The 13,013-nt window shown below is 35.5% G+C and overlaps 1 protein-coding gene across 1 annotated transcript; it reads left to right on the top strand.

Annotated features, from left to right (window-relative positions):
- The first annotated feature begins 4,883 nt into the window (after positions 1 to 4,883).
- Positions 4,884 to 6,514, top strand: LOC108772658 (heat shock 70 kDa protein-like). Its single transcript, XM_018538229.1, is given in 5 exon segments — positions 4,884 to 4,993; positions 5,290 to 5,354; positions 5,943 to 5,965; positions 6,160 to 6,461; positions 6,463 to 6,514. Coding segments are annotated over 5 exon segments (552 nt in total).
- The last annotated feature ends 6,499 nt before the right edge of the window (positions 6,515 to 13,013 follow it).

Genomic DNA, 13,013 nt, shown 5'->3' with positions numbered 1-13,013 from the left:
TGTTTTATAATTAGAATCATGCTGCTAAAGCTTGATAGACCTTAGGGGGAGCTCCTGGATTCTTTGGACTTTGATAAAAAATAGTAACTGTCTTTCTTTTTCACGTGATACTCTCAGACATTTCTGCGTTTATGCAATTGAAGAGAATCTTGAATAATGAGGCTTCTTTATTTTTATTTGTCCTTAATAAGTAAAATAATTTAATAATATTAGAAATGTATATATAAGAATTTTGTATCTATTATAAAAGTAATAATGCAAAAAAGAATAATGGATTAATAAGAAAATAATAGGATAGAAGCGACTCATTTGTTGTTAAGTAATAGTATATAAATAACTATAACTGTAACATGATATTTTTCAAAATCGGTAATTTGTGTAATGGTAACTAATTACTTTTGTTGAGAGAAAAGAACTGTAACTAGTTACTTTTCTATGTGCCGTACACATGTCGCAAAATGTACGAGTATAACAGAGAAAAGTTAAGATTATAAATATTCTTGTATGCAACACGATACTTATTAATCGGCCACGATATTTGCGACATAAGTGAAATAACACTGAAATGATACGCACTTCTATGCATTCTCCGTTTATATCATTGTTTATCCTTTGAGATATTCTATAGAATTTTATCGCTCGTGAGATGCAAGAAAAGTACAATTTTTAAAATGATATAAATTCAAAGAGTTCGTAATACGTCAGATAAGCACGAACGCGTATGGATTTATCGATTATTTCATTAAAAAACTCCAATCGTGCGCGCGCGCGTTAGTGATCCGTATTTCTTTGGAAGTAAAAAGTTAACGGTTATGAATATCAGATAAGAAGTTTTTAAAAGGTGCAATGCATAAGTACACCTTATTGCCACGTAGTAATAATTTTATCACGAAGATGTAATTCAAGGCTTTTTAATATCTATAGGTTTTTTTTTTTGCGAGTCTGTATTAATGTTAATTAAAAATGCGTTTCTTATTATTTCAGTTATATAGAGTAAATTTCAGTTATATGAGAGTAAACTCGATGAAATTTTAAGAATGGTTATTTCGCAAGTATCTTGATCAATTTATTTGAATTACATATACACAAATTTTTACAGGGGTGCATTCTGGAATTACGCCTAGATAACTCTGATGTGCACTTTTGTATAGCATACGTAACGTGAACTGTAACATAGAGTCATCAGGGAGTAATTCTTGAACACACCCTAGTAAAAAAAAATAAAGGAAATTTGGTTTAAAATACGTGTGCGCGAGCTTAAGATGTACAGTAACGTAGCAGAAATGTACCTATGTTTCTCAACATCATTAACTTTATTATGCAGGATTTAGAAAAAGATGTTTACGAGTTTTACTTTTTTTTAGACGTAATGCGTAGACGTGTCTTACTTCCACACGGTAATAATTTCATCGTAAAGCTGTAATTAGAGGCGTTGTAATCTCCAGTTGAATCCAAATCCTTTGCGAATCGCGAAGAATAGGAGAAAAGAAAAGAAAGTGTAGATATGTAATGGAAAAAGAGCGAGGTACGTAAATTCGTTCTCGCATATACGCTCGCGGCTTCCGGTTATATTTCAAAACATATGAGCCGTCTCATTGAAAGCCACATAGGATTTCATGAATATCGTATTAGGCGTACTGTCCTATACATCGTTTTAAAGGCCAACACTTGATTCAAACGCACGATATAGCAAGGCATTACGTCAACTCGGCTTATTTCGGAAACCGAAGTTACATTTCCACAGGGAATACGACATACGACGCTGAAAGTGGCAGAGATCCGACGGATGTATTCGCCGGTTTTGTGCCGGGAAAATCATGCCGTATCCGCTTTATCTTGCCGTGGCTTTCAGTCGATTTTCTTTACGTAGACCAGGCGGGGCGGTAACGACCACGGCTATCGAATAGCGCGCCACACCGTCGCGCCTAAAACCCGTTATAAAAGCCGTGGACCGATTTCATTTTATCGCAACGTTGTCATCGGCGAATTACCGCGTAAACCGCCTGGACAGTGTACGAGTGGATATTACGTTGGATCTGCAATAACTGTAAGCGTTTCAGGATTTATATTCGGTCGCGAACCACCATATTGAGCATAGTGTGTGTGCCCGATTTGCTAAGCCCTTATTGTGCCGAGCAACGTTGGATCAACTCGTTTTTGGAAGTGTCGGGAATGTGATCTTCTTGCTTTTATTAGAATTTAATTCAAGATCATTAATTCAAGCACGAGATATTTTAATTTCTTAATGTAATAGTTGATCTTCATTATTATTCCTGATAGCTTTATCAAAGCATAATTTTTTTTTATTCAATTGATTGTACATAAATCAAATAAGAGCTAACATAATTTTTTTTTAAATGGCTCGTTTATGTAGAACATCTTTACAAACTTCTACCGTTATAATTGTTTCATGTAAAACAAGTGCGATATTAGCTTGATAGCTTGATATTTATGTTATAACTAGTCATTGCAAAAGATCCAAACTCTTCAAACGGAATCAATACGCTGAATAGTCTTTAATCACTGTATGTTACTCGCGTTTGTATCGGAAATCGTTAGATGATTGTTAGCTCGAGTCGAAGGCTTATAGTTACGATCGTCCCCAGAAACGTGCATCGTGGGCTACAAAATTGGTAACCAGGCTCATATTCCGAAGATCGGTTGAATCGCAGCCAGGAATTGAAGGAAGAAACAAGATTCGAGACGACTGGTTTTGAATCGTCTACCATAGTATTTCGCTTTTCTCTATATTTCTAGTCTTTCTCTCTGTCTTTTCTCTATTCCTCCACATTCACTTCCGCGTCCTCTTCCCAAAGAGTACGCATCTCCCCGTGTCATCCCTTTCGTCGTTTCTGTCCGCCTCTTCGCGAAACAATAAATTTTCTAGACTTAAATTCTAGTCTGTGCGCGACCACGACTACGATCGCGACCACTTTCGCTTCTGTAGTGCGTATATGTACGCACGCCGAAATGCAGCTTGTACCGGCTTCATGCACCCTTGTTTACCGATCTGACAACATATTTACGAGAGCTCGGGCCCCCTCGATCCAATCTCGATATTCGGTTCAACTCTCTTCGTCACTCTCGACGTATATTTCGCACGTCTATCTCGCGTCGCCGCCGTAGACGGAAACTTATCAGACACTTTCACTGCTTCCTCTTCTTGTGTTCCTCCGCGCTTCTCCCTTCTCTCTTGTTATTTCCTTATCTCTCGCGTCGTTTCATCCGCATCCCGTACGCTGACGTCGCGTCGGAGTAAGCGAATTATTAAGAGCGCACGATATTCCATGAAGCCATTCATTGTTTTCCACGTAGCTGGATTTATCGTTCTGGCGGGCGTCTCGTTTAAACCCTCTACGTGCCGGCGCGGCGGACCAGTTTAGGGCGGATCTCTTGGCGTACGCGTTCATGTACCCGTATTCTGAACGTAAGCACGATACACGTTCCCGAATTAACTCGGTTAAGCGATAATCGATCGGCTATGCACTCCAACTTGGCGATTAAGGTAAGAAGGCTGAAGTAACGAAGACGCAAAGCTACGTCGATCACTCCATCCTGATATGAGATACATGTACATTGTCATTTATGTTCCACTAGGTTTTAATGCTTTTGCAAAACGGATATTATCTTTACTAAGAGTTAAATTTTATTCTTATATAGACCGCTTTTTGATTATCAAGTAAATTACTCTATTATATAGCTTCAAATTCTAATATTGACTGCCTCCTCTCTCTCTCTCTCTCTCTCTCTCTCTTTCTGATGATATGAAAATATCTGTGTAGTCAAAAATAATAATTTGATTGTGTCACAAAGTCTATCGCAAAGTTCAAATTTAAAGTAATTTGTAGTAATCTACTTAATCTGTTTGATTTGTACAAAATTGGGTAAAATTTGTTATCTGCATATTCTATGTTTATGACAGAAATTAATTTTAGTATTCTTAAATCCCGTTTTGTATTTATTTGAATAAAAGGAAAGATTATAGCAATCAATGGCGAGGAAAAAAAGAGAAATGAGATAATAAAAAAAAAGAGACCATAATCTCATCATCGCCAAGAATAGAAAAAAGTTAAGCCATAGTAAAAGTTTATCATGACATCATAAAAAGGGTAGGCTGCATGATCGTCACCCTTCGTTCGTTATTCGGTTCACGACGCTGGTCACGAACCATTCGACCCTCTTCAGATTATACGATAGCGAGGGAGTCAACGTGTCACGTGTCGAATTTACGTATGATTCACATCAAATTTTCTGGTCGCTTTCAAAATTGTCATGCGGGGCAGGATTTTAAGATGTGGAGATTGTTAAAATTACATTTATCTTGCGCTCGTGTTTTCCTATCGCGCTTCACTTTCTACCACAAAGCATCGTGTAATTGGTCGCCGGCATTGCAATCAACATTTTAATCAACCCTCTGTGTTTGTCATTATTAATTGTTAATCGAATATGTGATAATTAAAATATTGTTAGCAATCAACGTTGTGGAACGCAATAACATAGGTAGACTGACAAGATTGATACATGGTATCGAATGTTCGATACCATGAGCGAAAATGTCAAACTAGATGATGGGTATAAAGATGTCGTTTTTTAAATTAGTAAGATTCTTGTATCTTAATAAATAAAATGAAAGGAAATAAGGATCTTTATTTATAGTGTGTACTATCGTAGATAGAAAATTTATCTAACCAATAAGTGTTAGTATTGGCGGATGCAATCGGCCTTCAATTCCTACATAATTCATTGCTGTAATTATGATGCTCGGAACGGCGAAGGCCCGAAATTGACAGGACAATAGACAACGCCGGGGACGTTACGAAACAACGGAACCGCGATTCAACGATCAAGTCCACGTCGCTGCTTCCCAAAATTTCAGGTCCGCAATGACAGCACCGGCGACCGGCATCGATCTGGTCACGACCTATTCCCGCATCAAAGTATATTATCCCAAGGTGGAGATTAACGATCAAGGAAATCCATTACGAACTACGTTGTTTGCGAGGACCAAACGATTGATCAGCAATGTAGCTCTCGTAGTAAAGAATTTGATGAATTTTAACACGATTTTTGATGAGCTTTCTTGCATAAATTTGCAATTCGACTAGATTTTTCTCCAATTTAAGCCTTTTACACGAGTCGTACAAGCATCCTATCTCAATAAAATTTGAATACCATTAGTCACGTAGCAACAACCGCGAGTAAAATTTTAGTAACGCCGAGATCAAGCAATTTGGCAGGGTTGCTAGTTTATCCAATGTTTTTACTTGCAGCTCCTGTTTCTGTTTGCAGCTACAGTATTTCACCATTGTTAGAACAAGGGAAAAAGGGAATCACCGGAACTACCGGTGAAGTCGGTAATGCGCTCGTTTCGGCGCCGCCAAATCGACTCGCTGCTTCGAAATCTACTATCGCTCGTATACGGACTTGGGATACGACTAGTCCGCCGTAACGGACCGTGTTTATGATGTTGATAATAGCCGCAACCGCTTCCTTTTGGAGTGGTTGTCTTAGCTGGACTCACGTCCGCCTCCAATTAGGGATACATCTCGACACAATTTAATCGACCAACGTATTACGATAAAACCGTATATTTATTCTGAAAGAGAGCACAGAGAAAGCAAAGAAGAAAAGAAAGACGAGATTTTATTTTCAATTTTTATCTAGAATATTTACAATTTTAATGTTATCATTTAGGCTATATTATTATATTTTTCTAGTGTAGAAATTTCTTGACATTGTTGTGCACATATATTGTAAATTCACTTGTTATTAGGCTCAATAACGATTTGAATACATTTCGAAAAAAATTATTATAAATATGCTTAAGAAGAGCTTAAATAGTCTTACAAACACTAAAAGATTAAGTGATAAAGGATTTGAAAGGACTCGTCGATTCCATCTGACATAAAATATCAGTTCTTCCAGTCATCAGTGACAGTGAGCAAAAATCCGATTGCAATATAAAGTGACGTATATAAATGGCGAGGAAAATCTCGTTCTGATACGCGCTTAATGAAAGATGAAAAAAATACTTGTGCAGCGTAAAGAACTAGATCGATCGTACTGACTAAGCACGTTCCTTCCTTCATAAGTTTTATCCTGGGGAATGTTTTTTATCCTCGTACCGCTTCATTAATTACTCGTTGCGTATTATTATAGGAGGGAAGCGAAATCTTTCTTCCCCGCGAAGAGATCTCCTCGATGATTTTGACCAGGATGAAGGAAGCTTGCTTGGACACGACCATCACGAACGCTGTGATCACAGTACCGGTGTACTTGAACGACTCTCAACGTCAAGCTACGAAGGACACGGACACTATCACCGCTTTGAACGTCCTGAGGATCATTAACGAGCCGACCGCAGCCGCCATCGCTTACGGACTCGACAAAAAGGATCGTGATGGTGAAAGGAACATTCTGATCTTCAATCTCGGCGGTGGTGCTTTCGATGTATCGATACTGACTTGACGACGGCATATTTAAAGTGTTTACTGCGTGTCTAGCTCGGACGTAGCGATAAAAGAATATTCCGCATTGCAGGCATATAAGTACAATATATCTAAAAATGGCAATTAAATTGTTGTTATGTGAAATATTTCAAATATTTATATTGAATAATTATATACGAATATTACAATTATTTAATATTTAATTTTAATGAAATATATACATCGCATAATACTAATAGTATAATAAACTACTTATGTTAAAGATGTTTTGATAAATTTTGATAATCTGATATTTCGCGCGATTTATGAGAAAATACAAGAAAGATTTGATGAAGAGGATAAGCGAAATGTTTATTGACTGAAAACTGCCTGTGAGGGTGCCAAAAGGACCCTTCTACGTAGATCTCGAAATCAACGTTTTGCTGGACGTGCGACATGGTATGACATCACTTTTACATTTCGATCACGCGCTCGTTTCAAGGAACTAAACCGGGATCTCTTTAAAAGCACTATAGAGAAGGCGCCTATAGAGAAGGTGCTACGTGACGCTAAAATGGATAAGATAAGGCAAAGATCCATGGTATAGTAGTTCTTGTTAGTAGATGAACGAAGATAGCAGACATACATATACACACACATATACACGCACTCACATTCAAGAGCTTCTACAAGTTATAGCTAATCCCATGTCATCGCTTTGTCAGCCGAGGCATGTATTTCGAAGACGCGTACCATAGTTAAAACAGCTAGTCGTTTAATCAGGCAAATTAACATTTGTTGACTTAATTTTCTGTGATAAAAGCGAAGATAATTCTAAGTGGTTACGTTCGATAACAAAACACATTAAAGTGCGATTCAATTTTCAAACGCCTGCGCCTCCATTCCGTTTCGCAAAGACAAGTCGTAGGGATGGCACCATAAAGAAAACACGAGGGTTGTCCCCAAGTGTTTGTCACAGTATTAATGAGCTAGATGACAAAATCAACAGACACTCCTGCTACTGCCATCATAACTGTAGAAAAACGGAATACTTTTTCCGTCGATTCTTTGAGAATTTGGCAGAATCAAATTTCGTTCATTTTTTAAGGATTTCTTCTCTCCACAATATGAAATAAAATAAGTCTATAAACTTAGAAGAGAGAGAGAGAAAGAGAGAGAGAGAGAGAGAGAGAGAGAGAGAGAGAGAGAGTGTGTGTGTTACCACAGACTGACGATTTAGATTATCATTTTGTGGAATCTATTAGAGGATATACAACATAGTTTCTTCTCTTTCGATTGTCATCAAGACGTTTGATAGCGTGATGATTGTTCATCAAACGGAAAAAAAATTCGACGATCCTGATAAAACATAGACATTTACCACAGATCACTGACAATTAGAAAGAGTGATAACCAAAGACAACAATTTTTACGAAAGTTCGAGTTTTCCGCTATTCTGTCCCACACCACAAGAGATACGTTAAATTGAAACAGATTTCGCAAAATATGACACAGATAAAATGGAATTTTAAAGGCATAATTAACACCAAAATGATAGGAAAGCGTTTCAGTTATACATTATATAGAACTTGAATACTTTTATGAGAAGCCATATTCTTTTTTATTTGATATTCCTAACTTATTAAATTTTTGTGATAAATAAGTTTTAATGATAAAACTTACAAGAAAGAGTGAAGAGATATATTAAATATTACTTTTAATTTAAAAAAATAAATGTTACGTACACAAACACCAGAATTACAAAAATTAATTATATAAAAAAGCAAATCTTTTTCAGTATTTATTTTTACAAGGTTTGTAAGGATATAAAATTTACAGTTAATCTATGTTTAAATATTAATAACACTAACATAAGAATTAAAAGATGTGATAGAATTAAAAAAAAAGAAAATACAGATATATATTTGATATATCGAATACATTTCAGATATATAGATATTTATCTTTAGATCTATATATCTGAAATGTATTCGGTATATAGTTATATTTATTGGCATCATTTCTTGAACTTGTTTCGCTTTTTTCGCAAGACTAGCATCTCCTTTATCGCGGTTGACCGCTTTAATGATTACCGATCAGTAATTAAAAGAAAGAACCTCCAGGGCTCAAACGACTAATAAATGTTTCCAACGATCGACATTGGAGATAAGAAAACAATCCTACGAAGCAATAGGCCCCGGAATGGATTGTACTGAGACGTGAGTATTGCAATAAAAAAAGAAAGAAGAATTCTTGAGAGAGAATGTATAGGTCGGCTCAAAGGATAAGAGCGAAGGCAGAGGACGATTCTCGTGTCCCGAGATTCCTTTTCTGCTCGTTGCCATCGACGCACAAGTCGGAAGGGACTCTATTGGAATTGTCAGACTGTTCGGATAAGCATCCTGATGCTGGTTGGCGCACGGAACAAAATCGTAAAAGAAAAAGAAATCGAAAGCAGACGGTCGGCCCAGTTGAAAAGAAGAGAAACAGAGCGAGAAAGGGATATCGTGTTTTTTTCCTACAAAATTTATTTTCACCCCCGGGTTACGTTCGACATCAACGCTAACGGCATCTTGATAGAAAAATCGACGAACAAGAAAAAGAATATAATGATTACCAATGACAAGGGACACCTCAGCAGAGAAAGAATCGAGCGAATGGTGAACGAAGCGGAAAGATATCATACCAAAGACAAGAAACAAAGGGGAAAAGTCGTGGCTAAGAACAACTTCGAATCATATTGCTTTAACATGAAGAGAAGAGCAGTGGAGGAAGAAAAGGTCAAAAGGAGAAGATATCGCAAGCTGATATGGAAAGCGTATCATCAATAAGGAAAATAATAAAATTATTAAACAAATATCAATATTTAAAGAGAAATTTAAAGAAATCGAAAAAATACTCTTGTATTTTTTATTCAATTTCATACATCTATATATGATAATGGTACATATAATCAAATGAAAAGCAGTACCAATACAATTTCACGTATTAATTCTTGTAAATGTTTCTCAGCATTTATTATGGAATAAAATTATTTAATTCATAATGAGAGAGAGAGAACTCTATCGATTCAATTGAAAAATATGTTTAAAAATATTTATAATTAATTTTTTTATAATTACGATATTTTGTTAGGATAAATGAAAAAAACATTTCTTTTAAATATATTTTGGAATCGTTGATATTTTCCGTTTGATGATATTTATCTTGTTACCAACTATCATCAAAGAGTTTCTGCGGAGTTCCTACATGCGCCACGACAGATAATAAAAAGAAAAATTGTAAAAATATTTAATGTATGTTTTAACGCATCGCGTTATTTTAAATTTAATGATTTTTTAATAAATAAATAAATACATTAGTTAAAATGTTATAAAAATACTTGTATTACAGAATCTCGAAAATGTAGCTAGGAAACTGCTGCTGGTAATATTAATGACACTCCGACTAGAAGACTATTTTCATAAAGATTTCGAACCTTGGAGAAAAGTATATCATTAATATAATATAATGCTCTTTGATTTTTTTTACAAATTTATTTATTAATTATTAACGAATATTTTTTATAATGATGCTGTTTTGCAACATTTACAGCTACAATTTAATATTTAATAAAAATTTTACAATTATGTAAAATATTTGCTTTAATTTTGCGATACAAAAGAAACTATAAATAAAATTTTTGATAAAAAAAAACTATAACAGAAAAATAAAACTTTATAATATTTATTAATTTAATTGTTTTTGCTTGTTATTTATTCAACAAGATTCAAAAGTATATTGATATGCGGTAATTTTTTCAAACAGAGCGAATATAGATATTAGCGGGCTTACAAGATAACTCAAGACACGGACATGGTGAATTATTATATAAAAAAATAGTCATTTTGCTTGAATTTCAACATGTTATTTATTGCAAGCGAGTTTGAGAAATGTAATTATCGTAATGATTTCGTAGTTCGTAGTACATTTGTGTATGGGGTAATATTATCAGATTAACAACGACCTATCGTTGTCGCTTACAGATGACACGCGAATGTGTATGTGTAATTATTATATTGCCTTCACATCACGTAAAATTATATGTGGTAATATATACACAGCGAGAACGTTAAATATTAATGTCTTTAGCTATAGTCATAGCTTACGAATTAATGGAACGTTTTTTCTCGTAAAAAATGGATATCCAGAGCACCATGTTTCGATTAATTTGTTATGTACAACAGCTGCGCCTTATCCATGGCGGGGGGAGTACAGATGACAGTCATATTCGATGACACGTCGCCACCGCGTGATATTTTTACTGCTCGCAAACATATTATAACGGTGGCTGCTACTTTCGAGTTTCGATTAACGGCAAGATTGCAGTACCCGCCGCAGCCGATTCGCGAGAAACGTTGAGAAACAAACGAGGAACAGAAACTGACTATTACGCCGTAAAATTTTATGCCTTGTACTCAGTCTTTTTCATGCACAATCATTATCATCGCGGCCGTCTGGGTCCCGGCTTGTGACACGCTTACCTCTGGCGCCATGCTGTCTGTGATCCGAATTATGTCATTTGAGATCAAACGCGTTTGTTTTGCAAACGGGCGTCGCAAAGATAATTTGCATTTGTAATGTAACGGGACACTGAACAAAATTGAAAACATTTTCTTCTTTTGAATTGTGATCTTTCTCATAAAAATGCGGTTCAAATGGATTCCGTCTCGAGATCCATGGGTCCTCAGTAAGTGTCTCATTACCGAGCCCAAAGATTCTCGGAGGTCCACTTTTCAATATAATTTTGCTTATTGTCTCTTCTCCGCCCTCGATAGCGATGAGCGGGGAGGAAGTATTAATCGGTATCAAGAAAACGCGTGATTTACAAACGGGGACTTAAAACGGAACAAAGAAAAAAAGAATAAAATGAGAATTTGTCGAAGTGACCGTGGCATAAAATTTCTCGCTGGACCACCACGGAGGCTCGAATATGACGCGCGATCTCGCGGTACTTTCGAGAGTCCTTGGTGGGATCGTATAGAGTAAATAAGATCACAAGCGTCATAGAGGCCCACGAGGACCCCCGGGGGTTAGAACAATACGTAAAAGTAGTATTCGTTGTTTGTGTGTGTATGTATGAATGTACGTGCCCATGAAACGAGCGCTGATGTCAAATACTTAACGTCAGAACTGCGTTCAGAAATGTCATCCGGATGTATCATTTATTCCTGTTTCAATGAACAACAAGAATGAAATGATACATAGGTGTATCCCAATGAAATTTCTGAATGCAGCTTAGCTTGTTTCCTGGATGTACATATGGATGTGTGTCAGAGTGTGAACATATGCACTTATACAATATATTTATTATTATATATACACGTAAAATGTCGCTTTGCCTGTATCGCTTAGTTATTTAGACACCGCGCAGTTGCTTAGACAGAACGTGAACTCCCCTTACTCTTATATCACATGTATATAAGAAGGCACCACGAGAAATCTTAGCTCGAGAATCTATCGATTCATGTTACGACCAACGAATTAACGTAACTAGGTAATGTGCATTCTCGAATCTTCAGTAGTATTGCTCTACATCTCTTTAACAGAGATCTCTCTAAGCATGTGAGAAATTGTTAGCATCTTCGAGCATCCATTAGTTGCATACGGGCGAATATCGCATCGGATTTATACTGCACGGCGTTATCAACGCATTTCTAAATACAACTCGCGTATGAAAAAATACATACACACATACATATATCCATAGAATATAGATATATTTAGAAAATATATTAAAATTTTGATTTCAATAATTTTCAAATACGTTCCACGCAAAATAATTATTAGCGTCGATTGGTACACGAAAATAATACATACATATATGTATGGTTTACATATATATGTATCACTAGCCGTATGATTTCTTATGCAACATTAACGTTCTTAATCGACGATTCTTATTTTTCATTTACGTACGTTCTGGCTTTCCTTATTCGGGACTGCGCATTGTTCTTGGTATTTATATTTACAAATGCATTTCTATAATTGATGACATCGTTCCAGCGCATAATTTTAATTTTTCTTAAAAAATCAGGAAACTCATAATACAAGAGAGACAAAGGTTTCGTAAATTTCTTTTTAAGAAATTTCTTTTTAAGAAATTTACGAAACCTTTGTCTCTCTTGTATTGTGAGTTTCCTGATTTTTTCCAACATGCCATGCAATGTATAAATAATATATTGTTTTCTCTCTGTGAATTATCGGGGGAACACGACAAAATTGATGCAAGCTTAATAAAGACTAGGCACTTAAGGTTCAAGATCATAATTGGATTGTGAGGACATCAATTTCAACCTATTTTTATTTTATATGCAAAGAAAATTTTATGCAATTTCCATTACTTCGGTAATGCTTTAAATTACTCAATAGTTTTCTAATATTACCTAAATTTATTTGTATGGGATGTGATTTTTTTTATCTGAATTCGATGTTTTCAAAAATTTTCAATTAATTGCAGAGAATTCTTAAAATATTTTTTGCTTTTAACAATATAAATTGCCAGTAAATAAAAAATAATTAATAAAAAATAATAATTAAATAACC

This window comes from Cyphomyrmex costatus, unplaced genomic scaffold, assembly GCF_001594065.2.
Source record: "Cyphomyrmex costatus isolate MS0001 unplaced genomic scaffold, Ccosl1.0 scaffold193, whole genome shotgun sequence".
In the NCBI taxonomy this organism is placed as follows: domain Eukaryota; kingdom Metazoa; phylum Arthropoda; class Insecta; order Hymenoptera; family Formicidae; genus Cyphomyrmex; species Cyphomyrmex costatus.
The sequence above is the reverse complement of the archived record's forward strand: the minus strand, read 5'-3'. Positions and strand labels throughout refer to the sequence as shown.